At 48.8% G+C, this 15,716-nt stretch overlaps 1 protein-coding gene across 1 annotated transcript in view; it reads left to right on the top strand.

Annotated features, from left to right (window-relative positions):
• The first annotated feature begins 1,004 nt into the window (after positions 1–1,004).
• LOC122388827 (flocculation protein FLO11-like) overlaps positions 1,005–15,716 on the top strand; it is a 33,960-nt gene continuing 19,248 nt past the window's right edge. The window contains exon 1 of the mRNA XM_043380259.1: positions 1,005–1,119. Within this exon, the coding sequence (XP_043236194.1) occupies positions 1,105–1,119 (15 nt within the window). The 5' untranslated portion in view covers positions 1,005–1,104. The remainder of the gene's footprint in view (positions 1,120–15,716) is intronic.

The raw sequence follows: 15,716 nt of genomic DNA on the forward strand, positions 1-15,716 counted from the left end.
GCCAGCCCTTATTGGCCTTATACGCTTTTTCCATCTGGACATTAAACGTTATTGTCAGATATTGAAATGTGTCGTCATGCATTCATCACAGCCATTTTTCGGTTACATGAGTTACCAAATTATGCAGTTATGAGTTAAATGTTCCATAAATGTCCATTCTATGTTAACCTGCAGAGGAGAAGATAACAAATTAAACAGCCATCCCATGTCACCATCAAATGCCCTATTCGTACGTACATGAGGCAACTATTCTGCTTCTCATATCGGGATTTTAGAAGTCGCCGGTGGCCGTTTTGCGCCAGGGTAGGTATGGGGCAAAGTGGCCAAAATGCACAGATTTAAGGTTTTGCCAATATCTCCTCTAGCTATGTGAACGCCTTTGGAAATGAAACGCAGTTGAAATGAAAGGCAATTTAATAGGGATCACATTGTTATAGAAAGAATATTTCCAAGTTTAAATTTTGAAAATCAAGCGTCGGTATCGTAAGAAGCGTTTGGGTGGTTACTTTGCCCCACTCTCCCCTACCTATACCTAAGTATTTGGGGGGCTGGACGGCCTGTCCGTTTGGACGGGCTCAGCCCCGGTGACTCACTAGGGTGCCCGCCCAAACCAATGTCTCGCCCTAATTCCTATCATTCTCCTGGCTATGCAGTGGTTAAATGACCGCAAGAGCCTAACCCAAAGAAGCCTACAACCCACCCAGTACCAACTGAGCTACGGGACAGGCTTTCGGGTACCATAATTATCAAGTGTATTATTTATGCCCTATCCTATGTGATGAGTCTTCCATGGCATTAGCCTCTCAAGCCAGGATAGCGGTGAGTTTTCACACCGTATCACACACCTGAATGTTCAAATAAACCCACTACCGAACTAACTTCCCTCTCGGGTCCAGCTCAAAGTGGAGGACCGGTCATGGCACGCCGGTGACGTCACGGGCCTATCTGACGTCACGGCGGACCGGGGCGGCGCGGGGCGAGGGCCGCGGCTCCCCGCTCCAGTATGTCGGGTGTGGTCGCCGGCTGAGGTGCCGGCCGTCGCCAGTTGAGCCGGAGCCGGTCGTCTGTGAGCCCAGCCCAGCCCAGCGCGCGCCGCGCCCCGACATGACTCCGGCACAGGTCAGTCCCGGTCACGTGACCGCTCAGGTCAAGGTCGCGATGGTTCCCACGGTCAGTGTCAGCTCACACGTGGCTAGCACAACCAGTCGTCGTTTCTGAAACGGTTTAGCCACGAGTTCGACTTGGAAGCTCAGATGTATCGGTGGCGCTTATATGTACTGCCGTAGTGCGTGTAATTGATGCGCAAATAACTACTAAGGCTTATTATTTTTTGTGCTTAACGAGTCAACGACCCTGTCATGCCTTGTCATGTCATGCCAACTCCGGTGACCAAAGAAACTGCCTGAATAGATAGGACAGTAGGCACAAGGACAGTAGGCACAGTGAGCCTATAGGCTCACTATAATGTAAACATTCTATCAATTACGCACATCATAATATATCCCGTCACGGAGCTCATATGCTAGATGGATGAGAGAAGACAGGCGTACCGCGTAAGAAGCAAGCACATAGTTCTCTGAAATGACTCTTCACGGGTCATTGCTCCCTAACTATATGTCCTTTGAGCAGCGTAAACTTACCAGGCTATTGGGAACAAACGGCAGAAGAGTGGAGTTTTGTCTAATTCCTCAGAAGTGGAATGCTTGGCACTGTAGCGTAACGTAACGCATACGTTTAAGCACTTAAAGGAGTAGAACATATCTTTCAATATGTTCTAAAGCTTTGTAGTTTTTGCTGTTCCAGGCTGCTGAGAAGTGTTGCAACTGCAAGGCTAAACGTTTACGCATTAGCGAACAACAAGTCTTACTCGTATGTCTCACTTATCATCCCCTCTAGTCTTGGTCGCCTTTCAATTTCATCGACCTCGACCCGGCTACTTAGCAGGGTCAACAAAGACCAGGAAGAGGAACAGACATCCGGCAAAAAAACTCCTGATTCTCGGACTTGGCGTTCTACTTAAAGACCTTTGTGATGTTGATGCTAATCTACGGCTCCATATCTGGATATCGATGATCTAGCTCTTGAGGTAGTTCGACTGAGCGACTCCCTCTGCATCATGGGAGCGGTCTCTGTCGTTTTCTCAGACGTCTGTTGAGTCTGACCAGTCTGAGTGTGGCATTTTTTGTTACTGCATCGCTGTCTCGCCCGTCATGTAACAGCTGAAACGCCGCGGCGAGTCGGCGCCGAATATCAGCTGTTCGGAATTGGGTCACGATCAGACAAAGAACGATCAGTCTGCAATGTCCACGCGCATTGGTTAATCATGATTACGTTAGAATCATTGAAGACAGCTGACGATTTGATAGGCGACTGCCAGACGGCACGCCAACCATACGTCTCACTTTCCGACGGCTGCAGGCGGCTGCAGGCTGACGCTGCTTCCTACCGATGACATTTGTCACAGTTTAGCAAGTCATTTATCATGGTGTGGTGCTGATCCGATCTGGAACGGTGAGCTGTAATGCTCGTTTGACGGGATAGCCGATGTGACAAACTGCCGCCTCCAGTAACCAGTTTCGCTGACTCAATATAGGGTTATTGTGTAGATACCAGTCTGAGCAATGTATTAGGTTACAGACACGGTACCCTGGCTGATTGCTCACCCACGCAGTGGACATTTTATGGAATATTGTGACAGCAAAACAACTTCTGCCAGGGATGCTATATTACCGTTTGATGGTTCAACAGTTGTTAAGCGAGCAATGAAATCAGAGCCCTATCAGATTTCGATATAAAACTGCAAGTGTAAAACAATATCCATAATGCACGTGCAAGCATAACATAACGTATGACACATTTATATTACGTAATTACGATAGGCAATAAGATACCCTGGGCAATAAGCATGTCCGTTAGCTTATTCTAGCTATTTTTATTTGAAATTATCAGCTGAACAGCAGCCACAATCTCTGAGTGCCGAACATTAACGTCATCAACTGAGCTATCGCCGACGGGTGGCCGCACATCACCGTGTTATTAGCAACGGGATCTTGCTCATTATAATGCGGCGATTCACGACGTGAAAGCGTCAAGCCTATGAATTACAAAGCAAAACTAATTATGACCCGGAAAGCAAACTTTTCTGCGCTATTATATGGCAATATGGTTTGCTTGAACAGTGGATTTAAAATGCTCAACGGCCAAGACAACGCTACGACGTCTTTTTAAAATTACTGTATGCCTGGCCTATTCAAATACATTAGCCAGAGGGGTGTGGTAATAACTGGTGTAAGCAAATTGACCACGGTCAAAAATGTATTACCAGAATGCACTTAAGCCAACATTTTGGGATGGTCTCGTTCCTAAGTCGGCTAAGAGCTTCGGTCCAGAAAATAAATTTATCGTTGGCATACAGTAAAATACATACCAAACTCGGCCGGTGATAAATTTTCAAGACCTCAGTCCTTACTGATTTTTGAACTCGGCCTTCGGCCTCGTTCAAAAATCCAGTAAGGACCTCGGTCTTGAAAATTTATTTACACCGGCCTCGTTCAGTATTATATAGTACCGCGCGGCTGTGATAAAGGCTGTTATCCGACACAATGCTCATCACGTGCTTTGTGTCGTCGAGATCCAAAGATGTGCTCCAGTTCATTACACCCATGGCAGAGTCGGGCATTCAGAGCCATCTCGGCGTCCTCGAAGGTCGCCGGGAGCGCTTCGGTCATCGCACAGGAACGCCGAGCACAAACTGTAATGGCTTTTTGTGCGGGCCTCAGTTCGTTCGTTACCTGCCTGATGCGACACGCCCGCACTGGGTAATGGCTCTGTAATGGCGCCATTATTCAATCGCCTCCTTCTTCTCACGTGATTGGTGCCAACTCATCATCCGCAAGCTGAGTGCGACAAAAGGCCACGGAATCGGGGATGTGCCAGATGAGGAAATCGGGAGCCGACCCGGCGCCAGATGGCCTCCGCCAAGGTCGGGCACATGGACGGAAAGGGTGAAACTTCAGCATTTGGATTAAGCGCACAGCTTGTAGGACGCAATGCGCGAGATTCATCAATCAGCAGCAGTTATAATCGCGCTGATGTTCTTTGCCCTTGCCATAGCCTTTACCGCAATAAAACTATAGCCAATAGAGAAGAATAGAGACTAAAGTCGAGAAACCAAACAAAGAACAAACGACGCAACCACACTGAAATATGTTTAAACTTACCGGTGCACATCTTTGCACTACATTCGCTATGACTGAGCCAACAATTAATGTGAAATGTTGAAAATTGACTCTAATTAGATTTATTTCTGATACGAAACCTTACCTAAATATGTTTTCATCTATAGTCTATAGGTAAGCATGTACCCTTTGTCCTCAGTATCTACTCTCAAGCTGAATAAGCTGAAGCGAGACACATTACACTGAAATGGGAGAGACAAGTGCCGTCTACATCCCCAGTCCTCACACATTTACCCACATGCCCACATGTTGGCTCAATATCCAGGACTACAGCACGACAAATCGGCATGCTAAAATTCACAAGCTTTAACTATAGAAACTCTAGAGAAAAATGTTTAACTGAATATCAATGCAAAGTGTATCCATAAACCTGCGATGACGAGTCACATATCTATCTAATATCTTGGATTAGTCTGACTCTGTCAAAAGTTTATATTACTTGTGAATTCGATAACTGGACTTTATCTTCTCTTAGCACGTCCGTCAAATCCAGATGAAATCAATCAGATCAGCGTCACAGACCTATTAACTTTTCACACACCTCGGTGTGAGCCAAGGTCAGGATCCTCAAAGGAGCCGTTGGCTAGTTAGCCAGTCCATTTCCCTCCAGAAGCCCCGACAGCCGACAGCGACTACGACCGAACTGCCTGAATTATGAAGCGCCCACGCGCTCTTTCACCGCTGGGGAACAGGGCCGGTTCGGCCCCGCCCTGCTCTGTTCCCGTGTGCACCGTGACTTGCTAATCAGGACTGCGGCACACACGACACCGACCTCTGACCCGTGACCTCTGAGAGCGCGTAAACAGCCTCCGGGCAGGGCGGCGACGCTCCCTCCTACCGAGCTCGCGAGTGGGGTATCTCGTCTCGCGTGCCACTGGCGGGATAAGGAAACTGTCACGGTCAACAAAGACGTCAGGGCCGGCAGTCGATTTTACGTATGACAGAAGCCGCTCTAACCTTACAAATTAGATTACCCAGATGACTGCGTCCGTCATAAAGAACAAATGCCAGACGTTCCCATGCGAATGGGGCCACGTACCTGCGGAGAGACGACTAAAAACAGTCGAAACAAAGCCGTCTCGGCTGCGCGTCGGTCGGCCGGCCACTGCGCCTCGGGCGGGGAATCTGCCCTGGGGCGGCGCCGGACGACCTTCAGAGCGGCACGCCCAGCGTTGCCCGTTGGCCGGCCACCGAGCGGCTCTGGTCAGTGACCGGGGTACGGCTGGTACCGGTGGCGGAGGGAGGAGGAGAGGAGAACCTCCCCTCCCCCCGGCCACGGCCCAGTCAGCACGGCGGGCGTCGGTCGACCTTGCCTGCGGCGGCGGCGGCGGCGCTAATGGCGCAGCGGCAATGTGTCGTCAAGTGTCACCGGCGCACTGACTGCCGACTGACACGGGGTGAGGGACGAGCGTCGGACGGAATGCGAGCCCAGTCTGTATTCACAGGGCGCACGGGCCGGGTCAAAGCAGCCCGACATTCCCGGATCCGCGTGATGGATGATTTATGCCCCAACTATGCGACCCAGGTGGATCGCACAGCAGGAGTAGCTGACGGAGATCATAACGATCAGGATATTCGCGCTCTGAAGAATGTGTGAAAACGCGAGTGTATTTTGTGATTAGGAAGACGGCTAGAAACGGCTGAGCTAGTCTCCACGGAGCACGTTGGTAAACGCAGATCAAGGGATAAGCTTGATGGCATCTTAGGTAACCCTGCTGCTTGTAGATGACATTTACAAGCATAGTAATGATCGTTTCAGGAAATTATTTTTCAGACAAAGCAAAGCTGGTTTACCAGCTTTGCGTTTGAATGGAGTACCTAGAGCACTTACTGCCGTAATGTCGGCAAATTACTTTAAATGTCCTTTTTCCCAGCGTGTCTTATGAGATGGGCTTTTTTAATTATGGCCCATTAGCATTTTATCTGTGCCTATCACCGAGAAATTACAAACAATGGCCATGGTGTGTCTCAGTAAATTGCTGCTATTCAAAGTACATAAGGCAAAATTACTTGGTAAACGGCACAATATCGTGAATGGTTTCTTACGCAAAGCCAAGAGAAGAACCTTCCAGACGGCCGATCAAGGTTACTTCTATTCAAATGTGTAGCGATGTGTAATTAGATTTATTATTTTTATTGTATGCCACTTCCTGTGTTCAGTTTTATGAATGAGGTGAGAACATGATCTGCATGAGCTGGTCGTCAAGACCAGATAAGCAGCATTGTGGGTCTCACTCTCCCGCGGCTCGTGCCAGACTGGAATGGAAGATTCAGTGCATAACAACTCAGCCATAGCCGTTGATTTTACATTTGGCTGGGGGCTGATGGACCACACACAGCAGAGGCAGGGCCGCGCCCGTAAATCCTCGACTGGATCTGCCCCGGGCCTGGGCTGTATTTGGAGTCACCTTACTCCATAAACGACACCTCGCTCGTTCCCTCCTCCCTGCAGTGCCGATATTTCAGGTGCCGACGCCCTGCCGCCATGGTAGTCGCTGCTGACCAGCGCCTGTCGCCAGCCGAATTTATTGACCCGCTCAATGTGGTTGTACGTATTTATCGGCTGCCTCAGGCGCTCTACCAAACGTTCACTATCGGTTTCAGTTTCAGCGCAGTCGTTTAGCAAGTCGTATATGATATCCAAATTTGTCATGACTCCCTCCCTGTGCAGTTTTTACTGCTTCCCTGTGATCCGTTTTGGCTAGCCCAGCGGAATATGCTGTGAGGCGGATTAGCTAATTAAGCTATCATTCTCGCATGACTTCATCTGAAGATGCTTCTCGCCTTTTCAGAATTATGCAAATTAGCCGATAGATCCGTTCCGGTCTGCCTCTGTGGGCAGTAAATTACCTTGGTCAGAGGACGGGTCGGGGGCGGTGATGGACACGGCGATACAGTTTACAGCACCTCTCCGACCCGTGCGGCGGGAGTCAGGGGAGGATGCGGCCGCCGCCCGACCGCGCCCTCCCGGCCGCCCAAGGTCAGCTGTCCCGTCCCGACATCCCCGCCGGTCGGGACTCGGGACTGACCGAACGGGGCTCAGACGGAGGTGCAGCCGCGCACCGCCTCAGGGGAGAAACCTGGAGGGTGTCTTGTAAATAGACGTCATTAGGCGGTAATTATTGAACCGCATTATTTTGGAATGCAGCATTAATCGACCTGCTTCAGAACCTGAGGTTCTTAGTAAGACATATAATAAAGAAAATATTTTTTTAGTTTAGTTTAGTTTAGTTTATTTAATTCATCGTCGACGGGGACACCCCATTTAAAGTTGAAGTCCTACCTATAATAATACAACACAACACAATGACAAAATCATTAAAATCACGAAGAGCAGCTGCACATTTAGCGGCTTCTCACATAGTCAACGACACATCTCCTGAATGTGCTAAAACCATCGAAAAACATATCAGATGTCGGCGAGGCCCTAAAATATTCATTGATCAGACGTGGTACCCTCGTAAACAGACCATCTCTGACTGTACACACACGTGCATATGGCACTTGAAATAGCGATAGTTGGCGACCTAACCTAACAGGTACGGGGACCCGCAGTTGCTACTGTACACGAACCCCAAGTCTAACCGTCTGTCCTGTCCAGTAACAACCGATAACATTGATATCGACTGCTGGTCCCTGTACAAGAGCAGCTGAGGTTTCCTGTGAGTACCCTCTGACAGCTTATCGTTGTTCCCTGTGAGGGTGCTGGGACAATTTACTCAGGGTCGCTGTACAGTAGCAACTGCGGGTCCCTGTACAGATATACAAAAACTCCGTAAAAGAAAAGCCGAATCGATCCTCCCTTTAAAAACATTGCGGATGAATAAAATGTCATGCTGCACCCTTCGAGAAGACAGGGCACACATCCGAAAGTGCCGAAGCAGGGCAGTGTAGTCCAAACTTTGAGAGGCTGTGGCCGGGGGAGAGCATCGGTTCAGCCAGATCAAAAATTTGTGTTGAACTCTCTTGAGTCTGTCTGTGTTTGTTTTTGATGCCCCCGACCAAACAACACTACCGTACTCGAGAATTGATCGAACATGTGCGTAGTACGCGACCCGTATGGACGATACATTAATTTGACGGCCAGTTTTAGGCTTTTGAAAAGTCCGAATCAGAAGCCCAAGTGCCCGGTTCGCTTTCTTGACGGTGCTTTCAATGTGGGAGGAAAAGGTAAGTTTTTGATCTAGGATGACACCGAGGTCCCTGATGGTGTCCACATGCTCGAGGGCAGTGTTTCCGATGAAATAGCTTCTTAAAATAGGGAACTTTTTGAGTGTCATCCGAAAAGACTTACATTTGTTTGGGTTAAGTTTAAGTTTCCAAAGCTGGGACCATTTGCACAGCCTTTCCAGATCCTCCTGCAGGAGGTCTGCATCGGCTGTGCTGTGAATTTTCCTATAAATTTTGACGTCGTCTGCGAACATGAGACACGGAGATCTGATTTGGTCCGGAAGATCGTTAATAAATATAGCGAATAGCAGTGGGGATAACAGTCCGCCCTCCGGTGTCCCGGAAGTGACACGGGTCCAGTCGGACACCTTTCCGTTGACTATGACCCGCTGCTGCCGATCGTGTAGGTATGAGGCAAGCCACTGGTATGTCTTTCCAGAAATATGATAAGAATTGCGAAGTTTGTGTACCAGCAGCGAGTGGTTAACACTTTGAAATGCAGCCGTAAAATCGGTATAGATACAGTCAGTTTGAGTTCCGGCCGAGATAGAGTCCCACGCTGTTTTAAGTAGGGTTGCCAGGTTTGACGCGCAGGACCGCCGTGGGACGAACCCATGCTGGCATTCTGACATTGTGGGACCGACGTGAGAAAGTAGCTGGTCCACGACCACTTCCTCGAATACTTTTCCGAACAGTGGCATGAGCGAAACTGACCGGTAGTTTTGGGGGTCTTTAACACTACCTTTTTTGTGAATTGGAACCACATTTGCCCGCTTCCACAGTCTCGGAAATGTGCCCTGTGACAGTGACGCGTTGAACAGTATGGTTAGCGGTACCGCGAGCTCATCAGCGCACTCGTGAATGATCCTGGCACTGATGCCGTCAGGACCACATGCCTTGTTCACCGTGACGTCACGCAGGATCGTCTTAACCGCGTCCACCTCACAGCATAACCTATAGTCAACGGTGGCAAATGGTACACTTGGGCATCCGGCAGTTCATCCACACCTGGGTCGATAAACTTTGCCGCGAATGTACGTACGATTCAGTAGATTGGCACGCTCAACATCATCAACAACATCGGCGTAACCATCCGACAAAACAGATTTTGACTGACTTTTTTTTTGACTGACATTGGTCTCGGTGAGTTCATGGTAAGAAACTGAAAACTAGCCAAACTTGCCGAGCTTACTCGATACCAGAGTATATCTATTGTCGCCGGTAACTTATATAATTATCATTTTACCACTGCGCCGCGTTATCAACTTCACAACTCCTTCGCTATCACGGTTTCAAATTGCATCCCTGACGTTTGGTAGCGGCAGAATCTAGCTGCCCGCCCCACTGCAGCACTGTCAGTCTGAAGTGACTGCCGTGAGGAGCTGTTGCCTTGGGTTCCCCGCCCGGCCGTGAGAGAGATGCCCAGCAGTGAACTCCCCTGCACCCCGTGGAGAGTTTACTATCGGAATTCGGCGAAGGACTTTCTCATGCGGGTAGCCAAGGCACCGGAGCTAAATGATGGATCTAGCATGGATCTAGGGGCGGAGAGCGCATTGAGGGACGTCATATCAATGGATCAACCCCAACCAGCTCTGCTTTTTATGGGGGTTTGACGGTCAGGTTTTCCTGATGGCCTGTGCTGCTGCGGTTAGTGGTTTCTCGTGTGACTTGATTGGAGTCGTTCATATTGAATTCAGCACAGGTAGGTAACATTTGATTGTTTCATTTGAGCACGGCTGTACTACCTTGATTGTGCTACTGTATAATATGCTGTATAAGTAGCATGTAAGTGGCTAATCCATGTGAATGCCCCTTTAGAATTAGTAACGTCAGTGCAGATCTAATGATTTTTAAATCTTGTATTTTAACAGTCGGTACTCGGTGAAACGTGGCTGGTACTATATATGCTGCTTTGTGCACAACAATTGCCGCGCTTTACTTTTAGGTATTCCAAATTATTGCTCCCAAATGACGTCAGCGGAAGTCCCAAAAAGTAGGTAAGCAAAAGCTAGAGTTAAATATTTTGAAAACCAGTGCAAATTTTTCGGAGAAATTTGGTAGATATTCATTTTTGATCTTTCTGAATCACGGGACATCACTTTTATGCCAATTCATTAACCTTTTTGGAGATCAGACTGGCCGAGGGTCCTTTTAACCCGCGCGGGGCTGGGGTCTCCAGCCGAACGCGCGGGGCTGGGGGGTGTAAATTTTACCCCCCCCCCCTGTTATCTCCCGAACTAATGGTCCGATTTGGAAAATTCAAACGCCAATCGAAAGCTCTCATCACGAACAATTAAAAACATGTACTTAATTTAAATTTTGAGGTCAAGGTCAAGGTCAGGTCAAGGGTACAAATTGTAAGTTTCTACCGTATCGGCCTTGCACCGTAGTTGCCGAAGAATGGAGTCATCGACTGAGACTGATTGCCCAAAACGTGTCCTTAGGCTACCAAGACAATATTCGTTGCATACAATATCATTCAAAGGTCAAGGTCAAGGTCAGGTCAGGTCAGGTCAGGTCACCAAAAACAAAATATAGAAAAGGGCATGTGCGACACATGTTTTATGGGTCATTTTAATCATAGAATTCAATAGGCACACTCAATAAGTGATATGGACCACCTCTGGATGAATTTCAGGTCGAGGTCAGGTCAAGGTCAGGTCAAGTGAGGTCAAATTTTGAAGTTGGTTGTTAAGGCCTAAAAAGGTGTCTATCTGATGCAGTATTTCACGGCGAATCGAATGGTGCTATTTTTGTTTCCGTACGAGGTCTAGAACTTCCAAAAAAATCATTTTTCAAATTTGTTGTGTGTCGTGACGTCATAAAATGTTTAATAACTCCCACATTTTTGAACCGATTCTTCTAAAAATTGGTATGTAGGTGCACATAGACCACTTCTCTGACATATATTCCGGTTTTTTCGATACACTCAAAATTTTGGATTTTATAGTTGTTTTCCCAAAAAAGTCAGTTTTTTGGAAAAATTTGGGCAAAAATCCAAAATTTTCAAAAACCGAGATAGCCATTTGATAGACAAAGTAGAATTACGTATAACCTTTTTTGTTACGTCTTGATTTCTTTAAAAATTAAGATGTTAGCGGCGTTTGAAATTTTGCCGTTTTGAGGCGAAAATGGCGAACATGACGTCACTAAAACGTCAATTTCTCAAAAAATTTCCAACGGATTTCGCTCAAATTTTCAGGAAACGTGTCAAATTGATGTAAGAAAAGGTACTGAAAGTTTGGCGGTGCTGCGCGCCGCCGTTTTTGAGATATTGCAAAAATTCGCGAGGGGGGTAAAATTTACCCCCCCCCCCCAGCCCCGCGCGGGTTAATGCACGTGTGCCGAACACCGATCATTTTAAAGAGCGCGGTCTTTGAAGCGCTTCGGCTCGTAGAACCATGCATATCTATTTTCACAGTGATAAGGCCAAGCCATTTTAACCTTAAGCGTCATTCTGAGAATAATATCTGCCGAATCGTTCAGTTATGCTTCTAATAACACCTCCCTGACTGGCATACAAAGCAGGAGGCGTTAGCGATGGGACACGTGACTTTGGTACACGTGGACTGGCTGGGGCACGTGACCTGTCCCTGTGAAGCCGGTTGACCGATGACTCTGGGGAGGGTAACCAGCGTGAGGTCACGGCAGAGTTGAGCTGTCATCCCCCTGGGCTCGACCCAGGAGTGGTCCGGTGTCCCTGGGCTACCGTAACCGGCAGGACGCGGGACGGCCCGGCCGGTCTGTTAGATCCCCCTCCCCTGCAGCGGACGGAGCTGACCAGTGCCGGTCACGATCCGTGTCCCGTGTCATTAGTGAGGGTCCGCCGACGGTCGTGAGGGCAGCCACGACGCGACGCGACGCCGCCCACGGCGACTGGCGCGGCGCCCGCCGGTGAGACGGGCGCTGAATGCTAATGGGGCCGTCACATCGCGATAGCAGAGACCTGGCTTAACCCGGCGAGTCGCAGACAGCCGGGCAAAGCCATCTGTCATGACGTAAAATTTGTAACACTGTGTAATTATGGGGTGCTAACAAGAACATTTTAGTGGAAAGAAAATTGAACGCGGTAGTAAAAAGGCACAGACACCGCACTTAGGCTTCGATCATGGCATCATTAGTGTCCTATGAGCTCACAGCTAAGTAGGGGTGGCTGGTGAAGGTATTGGCCGGCCGATCGTAAGAGCGAATATCGGAGAACCATTAGCCGGTATCATCAGACCATGCCCCTCAGACCTTGACTCGAAGATGGCTCGAACTCTAATCACGAGCACGCTCTGATGGGTATTCATCGCACATCATCAAACCTTTCGGTCGTCTTCACAACGTACGATAATAACCAACAATAAGTTGATAATGACGGTCAGTCTTTGATACAGTGATATCTCAGCGGCCTTCTGATGCTATATAAAGCGCAGGTCACCTTGAATCTGCCGATGAGCCGGTATCAAATCGTGCGACGCATGAAAACAGCCGGGTCGGTAGAGCTCTAACCTGCTCACCATTGATTAATCATCCCAGATGTTTTCCAGACATCTTGGTGTGACATGTTGGATTTGTGCAGGACCCGCTTTGATAGGGGTTCGCACTTGCAATAGATGTGCTCATAAACTTTACCTACCTACACATGTATTCACTATGCGGGTTTAGGCCGTTTTGGGGCAATCGAGCTGACAATTCAACAGCAAGATTTTGCCGTTAATATTGCTCTGAATTTGCTGCACATTGAAAGCGTGGAATGCGGAAGTCTGACATGATATTCAGATAATTTTAGAGACAAAACGTGTTACACAAAAGGGATTTTTACAACAGCCAGGTTCTCAATTTACGACTTCTTTGAATTATGCGGTCTTGCTTGCTCCTTTACATAATTCAGGTCAAATGTAAAACAAAAATGCATTATGGATTCTTAAACACATCATTTGAAGTTCGATTATCGCATAAAATAGGTTCATCATCGCATATTGAAGGGCACATGCTCAGTTTTTCGATAACTATCATAACTCAAACAATACTCACTGGCAGGAATTTTCCTTGTCATCATATTAGCCTACATATAACCTACCCAATTGCTAGTTGCTTTGATAAGCCGGCGCAGCCGTTTCAGCGCCCCGCGTCAGAGATGCACGCCGCCCCTCTCCCCGTAACAGTCCAGGCTGCGATAGGCCATTACTCGTCCGATAATCGGACATCGAACGCCACGACCTTGTCCAATTCACCGAAATTCCCTCCGTCCGACCGGTTCGGTCCCGCGCGGGGCTCTCAGTCCGAGTCGCGGCACCCGTCTGTCGCCATCCGGTGACGCCGGTCCGTGCCTCAGTTCCCCGTCTGACGAGCGATGACCCCTGACCGGAGACTGGCGGTGGTCAGTGACGGGAGGAGGCGAGGGGAGGCAGGAGGAGGCGGGTAGCACCGTCCGACCACGCCCCGCGCCCGTCGTCAGACGGACCCCGGACCCGGGACCCGGGATCCGGCGCCGCAACGGCGGAGGCGGCGGGTGAGGGACCGCGCAGCGCGCCGCCCCGGGCGGGGGAAGGGCCGCCCGTCCCACCGACCCTGGCTCGCTGGCGGCCCACCACAGCGGGTGGTGAGCTCTCAGGACCAACAGAGGCGCATCCTTGCACGGCGGACAGGCAGACTGACGGACGACCAACGAACGGACCCACAGACAGATGGACGGGCACTCATACAAATAGACAGACAGGCAGACCAACGAACAGGGAGCAGATAGCAAGTGCAGAACAGACGGGCATGCTAACAGGCAATGCCTGCAGAACAGAAAAACTAACTACTACAATATTGTTGGTGAAATATTCACTTGTGACGAGGAGGGCTGCCTTGAAACTTCGTGCCGCAGCTCGTTTTTGAATCTCGCTGGGATCATTCCCAGTAAGTTATGCAAGCAGCTTCACAAAAACTGCGCATGTGATGCTATCTTTATGTGGAGCAAATGACGGACTAGCATCATCTTGCCTTGCATGCTGTCAGGAGTTTCGCATACAGACGCTCAACGCACTCACTTCAGCATAACATTGAAACGCTTTCATGGTTCCGAAAGAAAATAAAAGCTCGCAACTACAGAGGAAGATGGAGTACATAGTTCAGAAAAATATTTCCTTCAAGGCCACATTCCTATTACTTGCACCATAATTGGACAATTACAGGACAAAATAAACCAGAACAACTCAATTTCTCAGTGACTGTTTCCAGATAGGTGGTAAATGGTCCTGGGTTGGGACAGGCGGTGGACGCTCCCCACTAAATCGGCGCCTTAGTGAAGGCCGTAAACGTGACCTGGGTGGCTATCAAAGCATACAAAAGCGCAGCGTACAATCCTCAAAACATACAAAATCGCAACATACAACGCGCAAAACCTACAAAACAGGCCAGGTAGGGGACAGCCCAAACGTACAAAAGCGCAGCGTACAAAATCCCAACGTACAAAAGTTTACCGTCCAATGGGTAAAGCGTACAATGGCAAATCAAACAATGATCAGAACGTACAAAATTGGAACGTACAATGGCAGATCAAACAAACGCGTATCATACAAAATTGCAACCTACAAAACGAGATGATCGTATCATACAAAATCGCATCGTCTAAAATCGGAAGGTACAAAATGCCTCTGGTTGACGCCGGGTGAATTGATATTTAACAAGTCAGCCACCAGATGGGGTAATGGTGCTGTGGCAGTGGTTTTTTGGAAGCCACCAGGAAATAGAGTGGAATGCCACTAAGTCCCTTAGAAACACGATACCTCTGGACGCTGCACCGGCCGGCTATCGACGCTGCGGGCGGTCGGAGGGTGCCGAGGGGAATGGTTCCGAGCAGGAGGGAACACGATACCTCTGAACGCTGCACCGGCTGACTATCGACGCTGCGGGTGCCGCGTGGACCGGTGCCGAGCAGGCGACGAGGAGAAGCGGGCATCAAGACCGTGAGGAATCTATTATATTGGCGGGTGTGCATATGTAGGTAAATGAGGCAAACGTGCATAGGTATGTAACACCTTCATCCTTGATCACATACCCCTACCCACGCACTGCGGGGGGACTGTTTAAACAACCCCTCCGGTTTCTCGCGAATATCTAAAAAACGGCGACTCAGAGTGCCGCCTTGTTTTGCACATCTTATCATACATCTTTTCTACACCTTCTGTGAAAACTTCAGACCAAAGTCATCCAAGGTCAGGTCACCATATCACGTCAAGTGACCTTACTACATGAAAAGTTTCAATGCCTGTCACAGCTACACCGAGTGACTGATCACTTTGAAACTTTGAGCAACTGATAAAACAACAGTATACA

This window comes from Amphibalanus amphitrite, unplaced genomic scaffold (assembly GCF_019059575.1).
Source record: "Amphibalanus amphitrite isolate SeventyFive unplaced genomic scaffold, NRLGWU_Aamphi_draft 000018F_arrow, whole genome shotgun sequence".
In the NCBI taxonomy this organism is placed as follows: Eukaryota; Metazoa; Arthropoda; class Thecostraca; order Balanomorpha; family Balanidae; genus Amphibalanus; species Amphibalanus amphitrite.